The sequence below is a fragment of the Archocentrus centrarchus genome, chromosome 6 (assembly GCF_007364275.1).
Source record: "Archocentrus centrarchus isolate MPI-CPG fArcCen1 chromosome 6, fArcCen1, whole genome shotgun sequence".
NCBI lineage: Eukaryota > Metazoa > Chordata > Actinopteri > Cichliformes > Cichlidae > Archocentrus > Archocentrus centrarchus.
This window is the reverse complement of record NC_044351.1, coordinates 35,555,549-35,578,688: the sequence shown is the minus strand read 5'-3', so window position 1 is coordinate 35,578,688 and position 23,140 is coordinate 35,555,549. Positions and strand designations below refer to the sequence as shown.

The following is a 23,140-nucleotide window of genomic DNA, read 5'->3' as shown; positions in this document are numbered from 1 at the left end:
TAGCCTCAGTTTCCTCTTCTTATCTGACAGGAGTGTGGCCCAGTATGGTCTTCTGCTGCTGTAGCACATCTGCTTTGTGTTGTTTGTTCAGCGATACTCTTCTGCATACCTTGGTTGTTACCTTCCAATCAGCTCGAAGCATTCTCCTCTGACCTCAGAGGTCAGAGGAGCTGCTGCTCACTGGATATTTTCTTGGGGCCATTCTCTGTGAGCTCTGGCATATCTGCCACCAACAACCACCACATTCAAACTCCCTTAAATCGCCTTTTTCTACATTGTTGGGTGGTGGAATGTAAGGCATCATAATTTAAATTATCACGTTTTTTGCTCAGAGTTTGTAACACAGAGAAAAATTCATGGCAATCAACAAATAGGTTCAAATGTCAGAGGAAAATCCTCAGAATTACAAAAACTTTGTGTTTCACATATTAGAAACATTTGTTTCTCTGATTTTGAAAAATAACAGGAACATGCATAAACATCTGTGAAAACGAGTGACGCAGCCTTGTTTCCTTTACTGTATGCACTTGTGGTCAGGCCTGTTATGAGCCAGGAAATTCCCTGTTGTTTCTACAGAACAGAGAATGAATATTTACAACCATATTTCCTTTAAATTAAATATGTTTGATATGTAATGTGATAGGAAATGAGGTTTGAGTTCTTGGCTGAGCCAGTGTGACTGTTAGACCATCAGTGTGACGGACAGGCCAGAAAACAAAAGCACTGCCAGACATGGAAGAAAAAATATGTGTACATATATCATTTTAATGCTGCAAATTGTGCTGAAGAGCATGAAATGAGATGATCCCAGATTATGTTCACATTTCTGGGAACACTAAAATCATTTCCTTACATGAATATAACAAGCATAAATGTTCTTTATGGGACCACAGCCATCATGCCACTGTTTGAACTGCTGTGAGATTATCTCATGGATTTGCATGTGTAACCTGCCTCGGTAATTTGCATGATAGAGAAAGAGCAGCGAGGGAGGGGGTGGATACAGGGCTGCCTTTCAGTCGCTTATCAGCAGTTTGTATTAGTACAATTAGTCGCCCGTATTAGCAAACAGTCATATTCAGAGGGAGGAATGGGTCCAAGCAGGTGGGCCTCTCAGGTTCACTGAGGCTACTTCATTAAAACACTTTAAATCACAATCCGTCCATAAAGCTCTCAGAGCAGTCACACAAACGGTCGTTTTGTCCTGTGTTAGCTTGACAACATCTTTTGTGTTCATTCAGTAAGTTTAGATATTTTTTAAGAGTTTGTTTTTGCTTTGGCTTATTAAACTCATTTGTTCAGGTTCAGTGAACAAACTCTGCAGCGTGCACTTTTTTAACAGCTGACTGTCTGTGGCCCCTTTGCATAAAACCTCCAGTGTTACTTTGAACATGAATATACATCTACCACGTTGTTACTGTTTTCCTGTTTGTGTAATTTAACTTTACACTTAAGGAAAGGCTGTGTAACAGTTCATTTGTCTGGGACAGGGATCCTAAATGTGGGCTGTTGCTCTGCCCTGAGCTGAGAAGGTGCTGCAGGTGGACCGAGTGGATCGAGAGTGCAGTGAAACATCGTCTGTTCGTACTGAACTAAACTCAAAGTTTCTGTTTCCCACAAACCTTTAACTGAAGTGGGACTTACAGAGAACCAGGACAGCTAACATGACTGTAGAAGGGAATACATGTTTCTAACTGCAACACGTTACTCCTTCAGTTACTCATCCATCCATCCTCTTCTACTCATCCAACTCAAGATCACAGGGGTGCAGGAAGTGACCAATCCCTAAAGGTTGTTTTGGGAGATGTTTTGTATGGGATGTATTTGCATATATTTGCATCTAAGGCTGAGCTGTTGCACAGCAGACTGTTGTTACAGTGCTGGGCTGTGGCAGAAATATGAATAAGAGAGGCTTGAAGAGGCCCACATCTATGACAAAGCCAGCTGACTGATTTGGCTGTGATGGTCAGACCCAGTCACTAATTTAGGAATGCCAGTGACTTCTTCTTCACCTCTTTTTACTCTGTTTATACTCCACTCTGCATTTAATCATTAGTTATTATTAATCTCTGTCTGCCCCCCCCCCCCTCAGCAGATGACCCCCCCTCCCTGAGCCTGGTTCTGATGGAGGTTTCTTCCTGTTAAAAGGGAGTTTTTCCTTCCCACTGTCACCAAGTGCTGCTCATAGGGGGTCATTTAGCCTGTTGGGTTTTCTCTGTATTATTGGAGGGTCTTTACCTACAATATAAACCTCCTTGAGGCGACTGTTTGTTGTGATTTGGGGCTATATAAATAAAACTGAATTGACTGTCAGTTTACATATCCACTGGGTGTGAATTAACTGGCTCTAATGAACAGCTGAGTTCAGTCAGCGGCTCTTTGGTCTCGTGACCCTGCTGGTCTCTCAGTTTGCAGCACCTCAGCTCAGTAAGCTGGTTTTCTGAACCCTGTCATTTTATTTTGTCCACGTAACCACGGGTTGAACCACAGCATGAGTCAGAGCACCAGCAGCTATGCCTGCTCAGGAAAGCTGCATCAGTGCCTGTATATCAAGATGGATGCATTACCACTTCCTTCACTGTACCAAAGCGAAGCTAAAATATATTGTAAACAGGTGATGTCAGGTCAAACCTGCACACACTGCAGATAACCTCATCAGCATAAGATGGCAGGACCCATTTTATAGATTGCATCTTTATACATAAATGTAGAAAGCTCAGCTTATTTTGCAGCATGTGGACTAAATCTGTGAGCAGCCTTCAGCCTCTAGAGTACTTCCTAAAAAGCACCAACCACAGAACTGCTAAAACAAGCCGCTCGAGGCTGGGCCCAATAGCGAGTCAGAGTCACTATCCACCCGTCCTGGATTCTGCACTTTGAAGCCTCGGTGTAAGCCTTGTGTCTGCTGCCAGCTTTGAACAACAGGGTGGATAAATAAGGTATCAGCTAATGCTTGGCTATCAAGCTGCACCCATAAACCTGCCCGAGGCGTGAACGCTGTGATCGACAGTCCCGACTACCCCAGCACTGAAAGTTGTAGCCGATGGATATTTGCCAAGAGGCGGCGTCTGGAGCTGAAAAACAATACAGCTCACAGGGTAGCAACATGGTAGAGCACACCACGCTTTATTATCCTTTTTGACCTTAATGGGACCAAAACGAATGTTACAGTCTATTCATTACGGGCTGGAACTAGTGACTCAGACCAAGGACACAGATCCAGGGAGCTGAAGACTCTTTTCCACAGACCTCTGTAGACTTATATGCAAACAGACTCCATTTTGAAAGTGTTAGTCCACCCTGGCTGGCCATTAGAAATAATGTAGGTTTAGGACAGTGCACAATTCAACTGCAACAGCATCCGAAGTACTGAGCAACACCCATACCCAGCTTCACCCGGCACATGCGAGCAGCTGAACCCATAAACTGAGGGTGCTGTCACCAAACAGCCTTCTCAAATGAACAACAGCCAGTAAATGCAACAAGTGTCTCTGTTTTCCTGCTCACTCAGCTGTTCACATGGATACCTGCTGCTTAGTTGGACTTTTCCTTTTTCGATTGGTCTGCAGAAATATTTTAACAATCTGAGATACTGATGCATTTGGAAATATTTCACTTTATGTGTAATGAATGTAGATTATATGAAAGTTCAGCTTTAGGGTTAAATTATTTTTAAAAATGAACTTTGTCACAATATTCTAGTTTTTAATCTGCACTAGTGTAAAATTGTTTGCATAGTTAATAACCAATAAGATCCTGTTGCATCCAGGTCCAAACACAGAATCCAGCACACAGCTGCAAACTTTATTGGTCCTCTGCATGATCGGGCACAGACCTGCTGATCTTACTCCAGTAAAATTAACAATAAATAATAAACTCAGGTATGAATCCAGGCTGTAAAAACAGGTATCCAGTTTCATGTCTTCATGAACTTTATCCATGAAAAAGAAGCTGTGATCACCAGTGTTATAAACTGAAAACATCATTAATACTGCTTTAGGACAGATGTTTGCACACATCTTTATCAGGATATTATCTCACAGCTCCTTATGATCATTACTGGGTAGATTTGCCTGCTCTGCTTTGCTGCACCTCCTTTCCTTCAGTTATTTTAATAGTAATGAAGTGATTTCAGAAAAAGACACCAGTGTGAACACGCCCATCAGCAGGCCTGAAGCCTGCACACTGGTGACACTTTACAGACCACCTATAAGCTCCCATCAAAACCACTCAGGATTGACTGTGGGGGTCATTACAGAGGCAGCAGCTCCTGGAGGTCTGAGGCCAAATGAATCTGATATAGCTGAGTATGTTTACAGTCACTCCTGATCATTCTCTGGTTCTCTGAGGCCCTGACTGTGCAGAGTCTTCCCTGTTATCTCCATCAGGGCCTGGACCTCTGGATCCACATCCAGGATGCTCTTCTTGCCCCCACCCTCCTCACCCTGAAAAGATAAAGGCACAGAGGGGAAAAAAGCAGTTTTAAAAGGGAGCCGGATCACACAGAAACACTCCAACGCAAATGAACTTTTGTGGTGCGGTGGATGTTCTGTGCAGGAGTTTCCAATGAAAATCTATCAAGAAAAATGCTCCTCAGTGTAAAGCAGTGCTTCCTGGATGGCGTGCCATGAGACATTACTGCAATATACAATTGCACAAAAAGTTACTTCTTAACTTATGCTTCAGTACTTGGTACACATTAATAATCATTGATGAAAGTGAAGTAGAACTTACAGAGTACTAGGACCACTAACATGACTGTAGAAGGCAGTAAGCAGGTTTCTTTTTTTTTTGTGTTTTTGGCATCAGCGGCTTTTATCAGCAGTGGAGGGAGACAGGAAATGAGGGAAAGATACAAGGGAAGACACGCGGGCAAATTGGCGACTGACCGGGACTCGAACCCATGCTGTCTGCACCACAATGCGGCATACGTATGTGGTTGCCGGCTTCACCACTAAGCCACCCGGGCCCGGGTCTCTAACTGCATCACTGCAACATGTCTGTTAATTCTTCACTTACTCATCCCTAAAGCTTATTGTTTTTATGGGGCGCATTTGCATAGATTTGAATCTAAGGCTGAGCTGTGGTACAGCAGACTGTTGGCTGGGGTGTGGCCTAACAGCCAGCTGACAAACAGCTCTTTGGGAATCACCGTGACTGATAACTGTGTTAACTTTGGTATTTTTGGTAGATTCAACTAAAGAAATTGGAACAAATGATGTGTTTTATGACAGGCTGTGAGTAACAAAGATACTGTACTATTTCAAATGGGTTCTTTGCTAATGTGTCTGTTATGTGTAAACATTGGCTCATCCCTAAAGTTATGTGTCTTCTTTATGCTTGAATGATTCAGAGGTCAGTGTTAAGTGGCTTAACAAACATAAAAACACATTCCTCTGTAAATGGTCAGGTACTGAACTGGACTAAAAGCAGCCGATGTCCAAAGAGAAACCTTGAAAGATGTTTAGAAAGCCTGGAGAACCACTTTAAAAGGTTACAGGAAGGTCTGGTTCCATGGAAACAATATAAAGAAACTTTATTACAATACTATACGTCAGAATAGCTAAAGAGGAGATTCTGTCTGTTAGTCAAAGGGTCAAACCCAGGACTCGCTGGATTATGTATCTCAGCTGGTTTGGGAACGCCTCGGCGTTCTCCTGGATGAGCTGGAGGAGGTGGCTGGGCAGAGGGAGGTCTGCAGACCTCTGCTGAACCCCCCCACCCCCCAGCCCAGCCCAGCCCAGCCCTTGATAAGTAGCAGAAGATGGATGGATGTACGGATGGATGTACAGATGGATGGATGGATGGATAGATGGATGGATATTAATTTTACTCTGACCTCCGCCGGCTCTGGGGGTTTTCCCACAGCCCACACCTCCATGGAGTCCAGGGTGAAGTCTTCCTCTCCAGAGAGCTGAGGGCTGCCGTACGTGGTGCACTTGGGTCGTGCCCGGCTATGACCATGGCCGAAGTCGCTGTCCAGCCACAGGCCGAAATAACCGTGCTGACCGCCCATACCCTGATGAAGACCACACAACATGTCTTTGTGTTGATGTCAATTAAGACAAGCGTGTCACAAAAAATAAATCTTTAGATTTTTTGGGCTTCTTGGGGTCAGAAACAAAACATAACAAATACATTTAAAAATGGCATGCTTAACATTTTCTTTCCTCTTAGCTCAGGTTTGGTCTCCACCACCTGATGAAAATAAAGTCTCTGTAGCTGCTGTGTTCAGCAGTTTATCTCTAACTTTATCTGTCTGATACTTAATGTTGAGCAGGCTCTTTAGATTCCCTGGGAATAAAAATAATGGCGTTCTGTTAAAGTGTCATATTTCAGCCATGAGTCAGGCGTCTGTTGATCATCTGGTTCATTTTCATTAGTGGTCAAGTTCAGTAACTATATTTGTATCTGAAGGTAAATTTGTTGTGCAGTGTAGTGAGTCCTCTCATGAAAATACAAAGAACATAAAAACACAGCATGGGGTTCAAATCTGTTCAAACTTATGGCCATTCTTCTATAACACTTGGTTTTATACAGTGGGTACAGAAAGTATTCAGACCTCTTTAAATTTTTCGCTCTTTGTTTCATTGCAGCCATTTGCTAAAATCAAAAAAGTTCATTTTATTTCTCATTAATGTTCACTCAGCAGACAGAAAAAACAGAAATGTAGAAATTTTTGCAAATTTATTTAAAAAAAAAATTGAAATATCACATGGTCATAAGTATTCAGACACTTTGCTCAGTATTGAGTAGAAACACCCTTTTGAGCTGGTACAGCCATGAGTCTTCTTGGGAATGATGCAACAAGTTTTCCACACCTGGATTTGGGGATCCTCTGCCATGAGGATCCTCTGCAGATCTTCTCCAGTTCCTCAGGTTGGATGGTGAACGTTGGTGGACGGCCATTTTCAGGTCTCTCCAGAGATGCTCAGTTGGGTTTAGGTCAGGGCTCTGGCTGGGCCAGTCAAGAATGGTCACAGAGTTGTTGTGAAGCCACTCCTTTGATATTGTAGCTGTGTGCTTAGGGTCATGGTCTTGTTGGAAGGTGAACCTTCGGCCCAGTCTGAGGTCCTGAGCACTCTGGAAGAGGTTTTCTTCCAGGATATCTCTGTACTTGGCTGCATTCATCTTTCCTTCAATTGCAACCAGTCATCCTGTCCCTGCAGCTGAAAAACACCCCATAGCATGATGCTGCCACCATGTTTCACTGTTGGGATTGTATTGGGCAGGTGATAAGCAGAGCCTGGTTTTCTCCACACATACGCCAAAAAGTTTAATCTTCGTCTCATCAGACCAGAGAATCTTATTTCTCACAGTCTGGGAGTCCTTCATGTGTTTTTTCATATGTCTGCACTGAGGAGAGGCTTCCCTCAGGCCGCTCTGCCATAAAGCCCTGACTGGTGGATTGCTGCAGTGATAGTTGACTTTGTGGAACTATCTCCCATCTCCCTACTGCATCTCTGGAGCTCAGCCACAGTGATCTTTGGGTTCTTCTTTACCTCTCTCACCAAGGCTCTTCTCCCACGATTGCTCAGTTTGGCTGGAAGGCCAGCTCTAGGAAGAGTTCTGGTCGTCCCAAACTTCTTCCATTTAAGGATTATGGAGGCCACTGTGCTCTTAGGAACCTTGAGTGCTGCAGAAATCCTTTTAGAATAGAATAGAATAGAATGCCTTTATTGTCATTATACAGGATGTACAATGAGATTGGAGGGCCACTCCTGTTCAGTGCCATGTAACAGAAAATCAAACTCTCTAAAATGAAAATAAAAATATTATAAAAATATGAATATACAGAAAATAAACAATGTGTAAAATATAAAAAAAATAGAATGTATAAAAATATATACATACATACCTACATTGGTGCATCTGTACATTGTAAGAAAGTAAATGCGTGTATACATATAATAATGAAGATGATGAATATTGCACTTGGTGAATGAATACTGGATATTACACAATATAGGAATGTTAGATATTGTTCAGTATGAATGATATAATATTGCACAGAGATGTGGGTGTTGCACAGTTACAGTGGGTGAGTGTGTGAGTTCAGGGTGGTGATTGCTCTGGCGAAGAAACTGTTCCTGAGTCTGTTTGTTCTGGCTTTGATGCACCTGTAGCGCCTGCCAGAGGGCAGCAGGTCAAACAGGTCAGAGCCAGGGTGGGAGCTGTCCTTGATGATGTTCCTGGCTCTGCTGATGCAGCGGGAGGTGTAGATGTCCATCAGGGAGGGGAGAGGGCAGCCAACGATTCTTTGTGCTGTCTTGACTACCCTCTGAAGCCTGACCCTGTCTGCCTCAGTGCAGCTGCCGTACCATACTGTGATACAGTAGGTCAGCAGGCTCTCAATGGATGAGCGGTAGAAGGTCAGCAGCAGGTTTGTAACCTTGGCCAAATCTGTGCCACAATTCTGTCTCTGAGCTCCTTGGGCAGTTCCTTCGACCTCATGATTCTCATTTGCTCTGACATGCACTGTGAGCTGTGATGTCTTATATAGACGGGTGTGTGCCTTTCCTAATCAAGTCCAATCAGTTTAATTAAACACAGCTGGGGTAGGGGGGGCTCGTGCTGTAGTGAGTATGGCCACCTCCTCGGCTCTGCTCGCTGTGTTGCTTGATGTCCCACTCCTCCTTTTTAATTGCACCATTCAGCTCACAACACATCATAGTACATACAGGGCCTTGGGGGGCAGGTGTGTCACACAGTGGTTAGTGGGTGGTGCTGCTGAGGTGGTCCCACTTGTCTGTTCACTGCTGCCTGCTCCTCAATTTTATTTACATTTTAGACATTGAGGGCCTTGGGGGGGGGCAGTGTGGATGGGCGCTGTTATTCAGTGCTCATATTACATCTGTCCCTCCAATTTTAATAGCACCGTAGCTTTCACACAGTCATACACATTCCTCTCATTACATACACTCACATCACCACAAACACGTTGAGTGGGAGGAGGGGGTGGGCGGGTCTTCTCACACCCCAGTTTCATGCACCCTGCCTGGGTTGGCTGCTTCCCTGGGTTGCCGCTGGCTGTGTGCTGGTACCAGCTCTCCCACACTAGGTGTCCATGTATGGTATCTGTGTGTGTGTGTGTGTGTGTGTGTGTGTGTGCGTGCGCGCGTGTGTGTGTGTGTGTAGACAGCTGGGCCTGGGTCTGTGGCTTGCCGAGCCTTGGCACCTGTGGGACATGGTTGTGGAGGGGCGGGAGTTACCCCTCCCTACCGCTCCACAGTGCTCCCCACTGATCGTCACTGCCACCCCTAGGGTGTGGGTACCCATGTGTCCCGGGGTATGTGGCCGGATGTCTTGGTGTGGTTTCTGACCCACTCCCTTGGCGGCTGTGGCCTGGGGGTGGCTTGGGCCTCCTTGGCGGTGGGGGGGGGGGGGGGGGGGGGCTCTGCCAGGTGTTGGGCTGTTCTCAGGCGCTTGGGTGGCTTGCAAAAGTATTCATACCCCTTGAACTTTTCCATATTTTGTCACATTACAACCACAAACATAAATATATTTCACTGGAAAGGTGGTTCCACAAAGTACTGACTCAGGGGGGCTCAATACTTTTGCACACCGCACTTTTCAGTTTTTTATTTGTAAAAAATGTTTTGAATCATGTATAATTTTCTTTCCACTTCACTATTGTAACCACTTTGTGTTAAATTCCAGTGAAATATATTTATGTTTGTGGTTGTAATGTGACAAAATATGGAAAAGTTCAAGGGGTATGAATACTTTTGCAAGCCACTGTATGTATATCTACTTTTCTTCGAGTAGTTCCATTCCTTTCTCCCCTTTGCCCCCCCCCCCCCCATTTTTTTCCTCCCTCTTTTCTATCTCCTTCCTTATTGCCTATCAGGCCTGGCATAAATAACTAAATAAAAAATAAAAATACAAACATTAACAAGAATAGCTTAAAGAAGACTTATAGAGCTGTTCTTGTAAAAGCAAATATGTTTGGTACATCAGTGCATTTGGATCATCGTTCCGATTGCAAAAACTGCCAGACATGACAGGCTTAAAAAAAAAGCTGGACTCCAATGAAGGAGTAGAACCATCTCCAGGAGGACCAGAAGAAATGCACAGCATGTGAGTTAAATACGAGTGTCACAGCAAATACTTATGACCATGTGATATTTCAGTTTTTCTTTTTTAATAAATTTGGAAAATTTCTACATTTCTGTTTTTTTCTGTCAAGATGGGGTGCTGAGTGAACATTAATGACAAATAAAAGGAACTTTTTTGATTTTAGCAAATGGCTGCAATGAAACAAAGAGTGAAAAATTTAAAGGGGTCTGAATACTTTCTGTACCCACTGTATCTGCACCCTGACAGGAGACGCTGGAGTGGGTGAGAAGTTTATCTACAGGCACATGCTCCTGGGTGTTACTGCACACCTCCACTCTAATTTGTGTGTGGGGAGATGAGACATTTCCACAGTTCTGCAGGACCTTTTCTGCTCAAGCACCTCTGATTCTGGACAAACTAGAAACTTTTCCTATATATAAAATGAAAAACAGTGATGACTCGTTCTTTTTCTGCAGCTGATGGAGCTACGACATGCTCAGGCTTTGCTTCTGCTGTCACATGATTTCATCAGCGGCAGTTTTAGGTGTCATCAGCAGACAAACATCAAAGAAAGTGAAGCTCTACAATGAACCTGAAGCTCAGGTGCTGCAGCGTCACTGCACCGTGACAACAAGCTGAACAGATCTGCGTCTGTATCACCGTGTCCTGGAACAGTGAGCCAACACTGCTACCATCAGGTCACAGACAGCGTTATTTTCATCATAGTTCTCATCAACGACCCTTTCTTTCATGACAAAAACAAGACAATAACTAGATAAAAACTACCTAAAAGGATAAAAACGATGAAATTAATTGACACTATCGTCAACGAATGAAATTGAGACGAAAATGTTTGGCGGGGACAACATCCAATCAGAACTGATTTAATTTTGTGACAGGGCACGACAAGTTAGGAAAACATCCAATCAAATGCACAGTTGAACAAATCTAAACCCGGGAAGACCAAACTAGGCTGTGAATGTTTCAGGCAGAGCAGACCTGCTCATCAATATCTTATTGTTATTCTCAATAAACAAGGTCAGGTACAAAAAGATGTTGTTTGTTCAATATGTTTGTGTGTTTGTGTGTTGGTCTTTCAAGCATTAATAATGTTCCATAACTTTTAATAAATGTTTAATTTCATGTAAGTGTGTATAATGACTAATTCAAGGGAACTGAAGAAAAAGCATTCACATTTTACACCCTTTATATTTTAGTCGACTATATTCTTACAATAATTAGTCGACTAAAACGAAGACTATTCAGATGACCAAATTATGACTAAAACTAAATCAAAATTTGCTGTCTAAATGAACACTGGTCAAAGGTAATCAGTATAACTGAAGTTATTTCATACGTCAGGAGTCCCAGAAAAAGCTATACAAACACAGCTTTTTAAATCACATAGCCTAACATCGAGTTTTACTAAAAGCTTCTGTTCCCTAAACTAAAAACAGCCTTTTTAGTCCTATCAGTGCACCTCTGAAAATAACATTAAGGCTCAGTGCACTGGTTTATTAGTGAGGGCCCATCTGATAACTCCAGGCCCTGAGGACCAGCATTAATGGTAAGTTCTCCTCTGCTGAACGAGTGTGGGCTCACCAGTCCGTTGGGCATGGTCTGCTGATTCTGATTGAGGTACATGAAGTGTTGGTTGTATCCTGTTGCTGTATAAACTCTCAGTTTGGGGCTCACAGTGAACAGGAAGCATCTGGAGTCACCTGCACACACACGCACACACACACACACAAATTCTGAGGTTCTGAGAGAAAGTCAAGTGATAGCCCACAGTATTCAAACGAGTGGCATTACTTCCTCAATGTTTCATTTCATCTGTGAGTCTCTGCTGGTGTCCCAGCACTACGGGCTTCAAAGCCTGCGTGTGTTTGTAGCGCCTTTCTTTCTTTCTTGGACATTTTTAAACGAGCAGTAATTCTGACCCAAATTATCTCCACCTTGGGATGCCTTAAAGAAAAGTCTAAGGGTGGTTACTTTTACAGGTACTTTGCAGCTGCTCTCATTCAGGCCGGCTCCAAAGGTGAGCCGAGCCCTGCAGACCTCCATGTTACAGCATTTAAAAGCAGCACCAAAAATGATTTTGGCTGCATGAACAGTTTCTGTCTGCTTACTGAACTTAGGGCATGGATCCTCTGACTGACACAGGAAACGATCAGTTATTAGCTGATGGTGTTTGAGCCTCGGTACCTTCTGGAGCTTTACCAAAGATAAGGTTACATGTCCATGTAATCTGCACTTTGATGTGACACTGGGGAACAGAGGCTTCAGACATGTGAAGAAATTAAACTGTGAGCCTGATCTCAAAGCTAAAGTTTAATTTTTATGTGTGGCCTCTTTCATGTCAAAGGGACAGGCTGGAGAATGGTGTGTGACCGTGTGGTGTATCCTACACCACACGGTCACACAGTTCGGGCAGCCCCCACCCCACCGGGATGTTGCCTCTGGTTATATCCAGTTTTCATGAATCTAATCAAAGGTCTGGAGGTCATACTCACCCTGAAACTGAGGTTTGACCTCCCAGCTGTGGGAGGCAAAGCCCCCAAAGACATGGCCTTTAGTGTCTTTGAGAAGCAGCAGGGTTGGCCCTCGCTTCATCAAGCCGGCCATCATCCTGGTGAAGCTCTCCCCGTGCAGCCGAGTGGAAAACATCAACTTCCAGGGGGCGCCGCAGCCATCCGGCAACTAGTAGAGAATAACAGTGAGTTGTGAAAGAATACAGCTGATGAATTATTCCCATTAGAACAGAGCAGGTGGAGCAGAACGATGGCACTTCACATGACTCAGTGCTTTTAGCTCGTTATCCTATTAACAATTCAAGAAAATCTTTGGGCCCCACCCCCCCGCATTCTTCACAGATATTCACCAAACTTTGGAGGTGTGCTGCTGAAAACAAGCTGCAGCAGTGACAGACACACAGGCCAACCTGATCCCAATGACAAATTTGAGTTAAAAGCTGTTTTCCTACAGTGACCGCTCCACTCTGTGTGTAGGAGACAGGTTATCACACCAGTGCTAAAGCCCCAGCTTAAGCTAAACCAAGTCTTAATGCTCAAACAGGCCACTGATGTGTGTAAACATGAGAGTTGGCCAGAGAGTTGACAACATTTATTTAATTTAATTCAATTTTATTTTATTTATATAGCGCCAAATCACAACAAACAGTCGCCTCAAGGCGCTTTATGTTGTAAGGTAAAGACCCTACAATAATTAATAACTCTGATTGTCAGAAAGTCAGCTGGACAGGGTCACTCAGTCTTCACCTGCTTTTGTCTTTGGTTTCCTGTGACAAATGACTTCAATCACTGACTCATGAGCAGTTCTTCAGAAAGCTGCAAGCCACCATCTGCACAGCCACGCTTTGAACACACTGAGCTGTGCATTCACACATGCATTCAGAGAGTAGATCCTTATATCGTTAGGATACTCCGTACACCGCCACAGTGATCTTAATTCATAAGCAGGCAGACAGAGCAGAGTCATCAGGATGCAACAGTTAGCCGATTCAGTGATTATAATTACAGATAAAGGTTTAACATGAGGAACACTGTATAGCGCAGGTTCAGTGTTGCTGCAACAGTTTAGGGATGGGATGAAAACACCCTGGGCACCACCACAGGTGCATATTACAGCTGCAATACTTAATCAAGTAATTCTGTCTCCAATCAGCAGAAAAATAGTTTGCAAACGACTTTAATAAGAGTATAAAAATGGTGGGGGTGGTGGGGGGTATAGATATACTGCCTGTTCAGGAAACGAGCACCGCTGTTTGGTTTGGAGAGGTTTTAGAACAATGGTTCATTGTTAACATTAGGTCATCAGCTCTGACCCTTCATCCTTCCTATTCTTTACATGCTGTTACCATGTCTGCAGTCACACATTAACAAAGGATAACAGTCGTGTTACTATGTCTCTAATCAGATATTATCCTTTGTTAATAAGTGACTACAGACATGGTAACAGCACAGTGACTAACAGGGAAATAACAAAAGTACATAAATAGGAAGGATGAAGGATCAGAGCTGATGACCTAATGTTAACCACACACAGTGAAAAACAATGACAAACCTGCGGCCAACACCTTAAAGGCTCCCGGGGGCTGACAGCCTCAGCTGCAAAAAGCCTTCTGGTCCTATAGAGGCTTCTTGCATAGCATCATGCACACACTGTTCAAGAGTTGTCCACTATATTGGACATGAGCTCCGGTCACAAAGGAAAATGACTGGTTGACGAGGGGTTCCTGGAGGTTTGTGGCTGCTGCCAGGTGAAGTCGGCCACCAAAACCCTCCGTGAGTGATTGCTTTGATCGCTAAATGTCCGGTAGTTGTAGCTGGTCTCAGGTGGTGTGACTTGACCCTACACTCTCATGCATCCCAAATGGACCAGATAACATTAGGTGGTTAGCGGTCATGCGACTGCAGAACATCAGTGGAAGTTTATGGGAAAATGGCCTCGGACTTTGGTGATGAGTTTCTGGGCTCAGTGACACATTTGGGTCAGATTAACAGGAACATTTGGTTTTTGCCTCTCAGAGTACAAGCTTACTAAAGACTCGTGATTGACAAGTCCTTAGCCAATGAGAATGCAGTTTTACAGTTCGCTCCACCCTCACTCATCACGTTGGGTTTGGAAACACTAAGATGGTGAAAGTGCTCATTCTGAGGCTAACAGGACACAAAGCAATGAGCTTTGTCCCAGTAGCTACATCCATCCTTCAGACTGTGGTGACACTGATAGACCCGCTACCATGGAATTCAATCACACAGTTCATCAGTAGCTAAGATAAACCTTCAGGTTTCAATGGCCAAAGTGTATTTAATTATGCAAGTAAGCAAGTTTAAGAGTTAATGATCCAAGTGACAAAGGCAACCTGAGAAAAATTAGAGTTTATGGCCGGAGCACCAGGTGAGTTCATTTTACCTGGCTTTATATTAGTTTGCTGATTTAGGACACCAAAAATCAGCTAATTACTGGTTGCTTAGAAACTTTATGCTTATTCTACAAAGTCTGGAGATGTTACTAAATGCTGCACAAACTGCAGACGTGTGAGTGTAGCCACAGAATTACACATAAGAGAATGATTCCCAGTCTCTTCTTCACACTGAGAGCTACAGCTTATTAATTTCACACAGGTATGAGATGCCGAGGTATCACACCTGGAAAAAGCTGGATTGGTGCATCTCTAATAACTACAGTACCTGTTTACACTACAGCAGCACAACACAACTAATTCCACCTGTCAGCTTCTGACGAGGCTCACCTGTTAACAGGTATCCAGACATCCAGGTGTCAAAATCAACGATAAAGGAACAGCTGTTCCCAAATGAATGAAGTAATAAAGCCAAAGGTTCAGGTTCAGACTGAGTAATGCTGCTCTTCTTTCTTCATGAGACAGAACAGAAGTGCAACACCAAAACGGTTCAGGGTGAACGCATCTACGGCCCGAACCTGAAGCCTCAGAGTTTTATTGGTGTGACTACATAAAACCAAACCAAAGAAAACATATATTGAAAAATACTGACCTGAGGAGCCAAAAACATGAGGGTGGGGAGGTCCAACAGACACCTCAGGTCTTGCCAAGGCGTCTCCCTGCAGGGGGGCAGCAGCGTCGGGGCCGGCCGGCCGCTCAGAGACACGCTCAGGCCCTCAGCTACCAGCAGCTCCAAATACTGAGATACCTGTGGGACCCGGAAGATCCAGTCCTCCAGACAGGGAACATCACAAGCTCCCTCATCTAACGAGAAAAACAGGAAGTAGTTTCAAAAGTCAGACTTTCTAAAATGTTTAAAAACTTTCAAATGAGCCCTCTACCTGATGGTTTGAGCTCAGAGCACATCTGCTCTGCCAGGAGTTTAACACCCAGAGAGGTATCACTCATTCTGTCGGGCTTCCAGCCCTGCAGGCGTCCTCTGTGGACCAAAATCTGAACTACAGCAGAGATCAGGTCCTGTAGGAACTTTGGAGAAAGGGCAACAGCAATAAGAAAATAGAGAAGTCAAATACCACAGAGACTGACACTACACTCTACTCACCGCCACCACCTGTTCACAGGTGACGCCCGCTGCAACCCCTCCTGCATGCTGGGACATGGCCAAGACTAGGGGGGCACGTTCTTCTGCAGTTCCCCGCAGGGTGTCTGCGAGGAAGACGACCAGCTGCTCTCGACTGACTCCAGAGGGACCGGAGCCTCCGGTCCTCCCAGAGGCCGTGGGTGCTGCCAGTCCAGCGCTGATGCTGGACATGCACTGGTAGAGCCTCCTCACCATGGAGTCTGGTGCCACGCTGCCCATTAATGACTGAGACAAACGAAACGTTTAAAGGAAACAGGCCGTCAGAAACGACCTTTCCTGAGAGAGGCATTAAAAATTACAGGGAGCAAAGGATGCATCACAAAAACAAAGTCTGTCTGTTAGCTTACAGAAGTGCAATGAATGAGAAGTAAAGTGTGTTCAGGAGAAAAGTGCACAGCATGAAAAGATTCAACCTGTTCTTTGTAAATAAACAGAGTCGTGCAATAAAGTCTTAATATTACATAACTGTTACTTCAGGCTTTATAAAGGTTGGATTTTCTTAACCTGAGAAACACACTGACTTTGTCTTATTTTGAAAATATTCAGTACTGCTTCCACAGTCACACCTGCAGCATCTCAAGCGTTATGGTCCTCCCGGCTGCTGTTTTCCCTGCAGCCCCCGGAGGGCCACCAGCACTGCCCAGGAGCTGGTCAAAAACCCCCTCAACCAAGGGTCGCTCCTCAGGACGGAAACGGGCCAGCCGCTTCTGCACCACCACGCTCTCTGTGTTACCCATGATGCTCTGCAGTCAGACACAAAGTATGGCCGAGTGGAAGTCATCATCATGTCTAATACACACATTCATAACAAAAGATGTGTAATTGCAATAATTTTCTGGGAGAAATACTTTATTTTCTGTAAAAATTTCAGGGAGGCCAAAATTTTCTGCCATGACTGGATTTGATTTCAACCAAAAGCTCAGCAGCTTTATGCTACGGTGGACCAGCGGGTCTCAAACGGTGTGCTGTGAGGCAGGCTGGGAGTTTTGAGGAAGCCAGCATGCTTCGGGCTGATGAAATATCATTTTAAAACACCACAATTGCTTCTTAATTAGCACGTTAGAAGAGTTACAAAACTAAGACTGCATTTTTAAGCGTTTTACGCCACAGGAACCATAAATACTTCAATAAAAATGAAGAACATAATGCACTCTTAAACCTGACACTGCGCAGACTTGTTGGCATATCATAGCTTTTTTATTAAATGTAGTTCATGAACGACTGGCTACCCTAATGACTAGAACACCCAGCTGTGTTCAATTATTTGTTCAAAAACAAAAGGTCCTCAGAAACTGCTTCATCCCTGTGAATCTTCCTGATCTTCTTGTGATTAAAGTCACAAAGCAGGATAAAATACTCCGTCACTGACAAAGTGCAGGATCCCTCAGATCCACCCTCACTCCTGGTTTCAAAACACCAAGATGGCAACAATGAAAACGCTCGGCCATCTTTTAGATCCAGACTCACAGTGTCGGTCTCTGTCCCAGACCTCTCTGAGCCTTTAGATGACACAGACTTCACCCCAAATGTACAAGTTTGTCTGGTAGATTTGAACAAAAACAAAGCTTTAAGTCTGAGATATGAGGTGCGATTAAAACGTTGATCTCATGCAGCTTCGCACAGGGTGGCTACAGCAACCCCCAGGTGACCTGTGTCTCCTGGGATCCAAACCGGGCCCATTAGCTGGTTAGGCGACCGTGTAAACCACTGCACCAGTTTGATGAATTAGAGGTGACTTTATAATGGACTGCATTACATTTAGAGGTGTTTCAATACTATGTCCCTCCCCCCAGTCTCAATTCCAACACATCACTAGGCCATGGGAAAGAAAGTATTAGATTACTGTCCACCGCCCACATATAGAAAATATTTCATTATGGATAAAACACATACTATAACATCATGTATCATGTACAGGGGTCCGATGATTGTCAAGCATCAATGCCAACTTGGGTTAGATTATCTGATTGGCTGAAAAAAATGTAAAAAAGCTAAAAGGTCAAATTTTTGGGCACGATGTGGCGAGGAGTGGATGATGAAACATACCCACAGTGCAGGGACTGCCTGCAGCCTTCAGTGTACAAACGAGGATCAAGTCGTCCTCTTAACCCTTTGGACATGTTGAGAAAAGTCTTGAGTTCATTTGAACAGCTCTGACCTAATGACCCAACCAAGCTTCACGGCATTTACACCGTCATAGCCAGGCCTCTCCACCCTGGACTGAGTTATGTTTTGGGTTGTGATGAGGAATACTGTGAGCAGCAGAGGTGGGAAGTAACGAAGTACAAATACTTCGTTACTGTACTTAAGTAGATTTTTCAGGTATCTGTACTTTACTTAAGTATTTATTTTTCTGACTACTTTTTACTTTTACTCCCTACATTTTTATACAAGTATCTGTACTTTCTACTTCTTACATTTTCAAACAGACTCGTTACTTTTTAACGTCAGAGAGAAGTTTGCGTTTCCGGTCAGTGCGCCTTCAAACATCAAACGATCTGAGCCTAAACGGAGGAATAATAACATATAAGAGACAATCGTACTGCGTATCCTCCATCACCGGGGCTGATCTCGTACAAAGGGATTAAATACGCAAACCCATGTAATTAATGTATCATTTATAGCGCTATAATCGGGCCGGACCGAGTCCGTATGTTGCGCTGCGGCACATAAACAGCTTAATTAGCGCTACTGAAGAGGAGCGAGCATGAAGGGAGGAACGTGTGTCAGGTAAATGCAGCGTTTCTAAATGCTCAACAAATATCAGCAGACACACAAAGTGTGTGCAGTTTGTCACACAGTGTGTCTGCTAGCTAAAAGAAGAGCTGCTGTATTTCAGGGAGAGCAAAGAGAGAGAAGTTCACTCAGATGGAGAAAGAGGACAGGAGAGGAAGAAGAGAGGTTAGATTTAAAGGTAAGGACTGGAAAATAAACTGAAGTATGCTGACTTTGTGTAATTCAAAGATTCTATGAAAATACTGCAGTTTAGGTTAGCTTGTTGTACTGTATTTACAGTAAAGCTCTGTGTTGGACTGGAGCACAGTGTTTGTGTTCATGGTCAGAGTTACAGGTTACATCAGTGCAGCAGAGATGAGTCTGAATCAAAGCTGCTGATGCTGAGATTCATTCACTGAATCCAACATTTATGCAGCCTGTATGCTGTCAGTGTAGGGGATGGAGATCAGCTCAGAGAGCTGTGAAATACTGGGTTACATCTTTGTGAGTTCACTTCATCCACACAGAGCAGTAAACCTCAGAGCAGCAGCAGCAGGTCAGCTGATCACAGCCTGCACACCAACATCATTTACTGCAGCTACAATAGAAAGCTGTGATTCTTCTCCCCATGCAGAGCCACTACAGCTGATCTTAGGGTTCCTCCACCTTCTGAATCCCACTGTAACCCCTGAGTATCCTCATGTTTGTGTTTAGGTGGAGACACAGTCACCCTCTACTATGGAGGACACAGAGAACAGAGCTGTGTTTAAATTCACTTTAACAGTTTGTGTCCTACAGAGCAGATTCAAGCTGAGTGCATTCATTAGAATTAAAATTTAGATTGGAATAACATTTGTATTCTCATGTAATATTATTTTATGTTATTACAATAATATATAATGAGGTTCGGTTTGTTTTACACAAAAATAGCAGGTAGAAACATCCTCCAAAGAACTACTTTTACTTTCTTACTTTGAGTACATTTCAGAGCCTGTACTTTTTTACTTTTACATAAGTAGAGAAGTTGAACCAGTACTTCGACTTTTACTAAAGTATTTTTTAACATAAGTACTTGTACTTCTACTTAAGTACAGAATGTCAGTACCTTTGCCACCTCTGGTGAGCAGCCTTTAGAGGTGTATTCAGTACAGGCCTGTACACCTGATGTTTGACTGAAGCTGAGCAGCACAGCAGACAGTAAACAGCTTCTACTATAATACTTCAAGATAATACTTGAAGGCCACTGTCCTCATGTTTTCACCTCCTCGTACTATTTTACTGGTCTTCAATCGCTATTGTTAAAAATAATGAATCAAAGCCTCAGGTGTTTTCATCCTCATGGCCCCACCAGCTCACCTACAGCCCTGTGTTTTCTGTAACATAATCAGCTGCTGATGCCTGAAACCACGTTTTCTTCTAGAAAGACTCCTCTAACCATCAGCGACCACAAACAGCAGCTTCACGGAGGAATACGAGAACAGGTGTTGTGCCAAAAAGTGATCGTCTGCCAAAAAGTGATTTCCGGTAATTGCCGGAAAATGATTGCCTGTATTTAAACTGTTGTAAATTACTTGCTGATCTATAATCTGCGGGAAATATGTCAAACATATCTCTCGTGAATGATATCAAGTCATTTTGAGCGAGAAACAACATTTCTGTTACAAGGTAGAAGCTGCAATCAGTTTTTGGCAGCGACTTTTATTTATCGGGGTAAAAACTGTAATTTATCTTAAAAATGTCTTATTAAAGAGAAATCTGGCCAAGAGGGCAGCAGAAAACCCAACAAATATAAGATTACACTCCATGAAGATATTTTAAGTGACCAAAGAGGACTGGATTTATTATAATGTATAATAATGAGTCATAAACGTACTTGAAAAACAGGTAATTTCTTAATTTTATATATAAGCCCTTCATAAATCATACTGACTACACCCTATTCACCAATATAAGCAAAGACATTATACATAAAAGCACATAGAAACATCGGAAATCACTTTATGGCAGACGATCACTTTTTGGCACAACACCCTGTTCTGCTTCCTGCGGACGCGTCCGGCAGGTGCACCTGGGAATGAGCTTAAAATTATTCTAATCATCTGCGGGAATAAATTTTCCCGCAGATGATTAGAAGAGTCCTTGGTGATTCTAAACATACACACAGACATGATTTAAGAGCTTTTAAAACAAAGCTAGTGAGGCTACTTTAGGAAACGTCAGTGCTCAGCTGGGACCTGAATGAACGCCGGGCTTAAGCCCCGCCCTGCTGCAGTGTACCCGGTGCTGAGAGGCCGCGTTTCAGAGTCTGTGCATCACCTTCTTCGACACTAACAGTAAACGCGTCTGTAAGCGCTGACCTGCTAACGAAACCGCTGCTACCAGCTTTCCATCCTCAGACAGCAAAACTTCCGGGTGCTTAAAGGAACAGCAGCCAATCAAAGCGCGAAATGATCACATGTTGCATTGTGACTTGTCCGTGATGTCAGGGGGGCGAGGACAACGGACGTAGGTCGCCGGGGTGCGTTCAAAGACTCAAGAACAGTCAGCCATCCTCAGCTGCAGGGTTTTTGAGGGTCTGGAAAAGTACTCAACAAAGGGCTTTAAGTGTTTCAGACAAGTTTTTGTTTTTTTTTTTTAATTTACAGAAGTCTTAAATAATTTTTCTCCAGCCTAGTCATTCATTTTATTTATGCAATGTTATTTAATGTGACTTTTAGAAAGATAAACTGTAAAAACTGTAACATTATGAAAAATCTTATGTGGGCTCTGAACCTGCCTCTACCAAGTGAAAGGCAAGAATTAATCCCCGATAATAAAAAAGGCCCAGATCAGCATTCATGTCTCATTTTTATCAGGACGTGTTTAGATCCTGGCAGAAGACGTATGAAATAACTTAATATTTATTGTTGGAAAGTCACAGAGCTCAGTGACGAAACACAAAACAACAATTAAAAATCAATAATCAATCCCATAATAACAAGACAAACTACAGGGAGAAGAAAATAAACTTCAAAGAGATTCTTAATCAATTAAAAACACTCAAAATGCCCACAAAGAGCTGCGGGATGACACAAAAGTGTGGTTAAAAAAAATCATCATTTTATCTTTGATGCTTCAGTAGCAACCATGCAGGAAAGCTCGTGTTCCCGTAGTTTCTCCTTTCCTAAAAACAGCAACAAACAAATATTAAGAGTTGGTTTGCTCTGTTATCTTATATCACCTCTGTGCCATAGCTGATTTAACACTAAAGCCCTCACAAAAAGCTTCTAATGACCAGCAACGTTTCATGGTCCTGTTCCCTCTTTCACCAGTAGAGGAGGCACAAGAGCAACGAGGAGCAGGAAGGTCCCCTGCAGAAACAGCAGGCGGTTGGAAAATGCCTTTTAAGGGCATACTGTGTGAGTGTGCTGAGCTGGGTGTGTTGCATTGTAATGAGGACTTGCAGGACAGCAGGCACTTCTGAATGTGAGGGTGACGCACTGACATCTGCTTGTGTCAAATAAACAGGATGTAGTGGCAGAGCAGAGAACGTCAAAATAAGAAGCCCTGAAACTACCGGAGTGCATCCACTGCAATAAACCACTGATAACTGGGTCATAAACCTGAATGAGTCAGTGAAGTTTTGGTAGTAAGGATTCTACATAGAGTCATTAACACTTATCTGAAGCTTGGCAGAATGAATTAAGTGGCTTTCTTGAGGGCTTCCACCTCACTGCCTCCAGGCTCCTGCTGGGTCCTCCAACAACACCTCCCAGATTTCACAGCAAATCAGGTGTGAACTTCTTTCATCCATCTGGACAGTTTTGGACATATCAGCTGCAGTCTGCCATCTCTTGAATATAATGGAGCTTAATGGCACTTGGCTTAAAGTGCTTAAGCTGCAAAAATTACATTTGGAAAAACTCAGCTGCATGTGTTTTTTTTCCAGGAATTGTGTCAAGGTTTCTCAGAAAAAAGAAACCCTCAGTGTGAGCACTTTTATGTAGGAAGTATTTGCTTTCTAGTGTCTGTATCCACTAATCAGGGGAAGCGTGTGACGAGCTCAGCCGAGGGAGGCGCCTTCTTGCATAATGTCTGTGAGGAAATAGTTCCTACATGAATCCTAGCAGAGTTCATGATTTCATTTTAAGTAACCAGGTCACAATATTTGGAAAGAGAACTTTGATTTGGGGTGAACTTAAACTCAGGAAGAGGTTTAGGACAAATAAACATAAATTACTTATTAAGTTATAAATAATTATGAATTCATGAAAAATCTTTCAAATAATTCCATCCATCTG

The 23,140-nt window shown here is 43.3% G+C and overlaps 1 protein-coding gene across 2 annotated transcripts; it reads right to left on the bottom strand.

Moving 5' to 3' along the window:
* Window positions 1-2,192: 2,192 nt before the first annotated feature.
* On the bottom strand, window positions 2,193-22,821 carry meak7 (MTOR associated protein, eak-7 homolog). 2 transcript variants are annotated; one of them, XM_030730650.1, is made up of 9 exons: window positions 21,218-22,821; window positions 16,712-16,888; window positions 16,107-16,370; window positions 15,886-16,030; window positions 15,597-15,808; window positions 12,573-12,759; window positions 11,662-11,780; window positions 5,840-6,019; window positions 2,193-4,445 (listed from the first exon to the last, which is right to left on the bottom strand). In XM_030730650.1, exons 2-9 carry the CDS (start codon window positions 16,880-16,882, stop codon window positions 4,320-4,322), a joined length of 1,404 nt encoding a protein of 467 aa, XP_030586510.1. In that variant the 5' UTR covers window positions 16,883-16,888; window positions 21,218-22,821; the 3' UTR covers window positions 2,193-4,319. The 2 variants fall into 2 exon arrangements, with proteins under 2 accessions (XP_030586510.1, XP_030586511.1); XM_030730651.1 differs by lacking the exon at window positions 21,218-22,821 and adding an exon at window positions 19,966-20,346.
* Window positions 22,822-23,140: the final 319 nt, after the last annotated feature.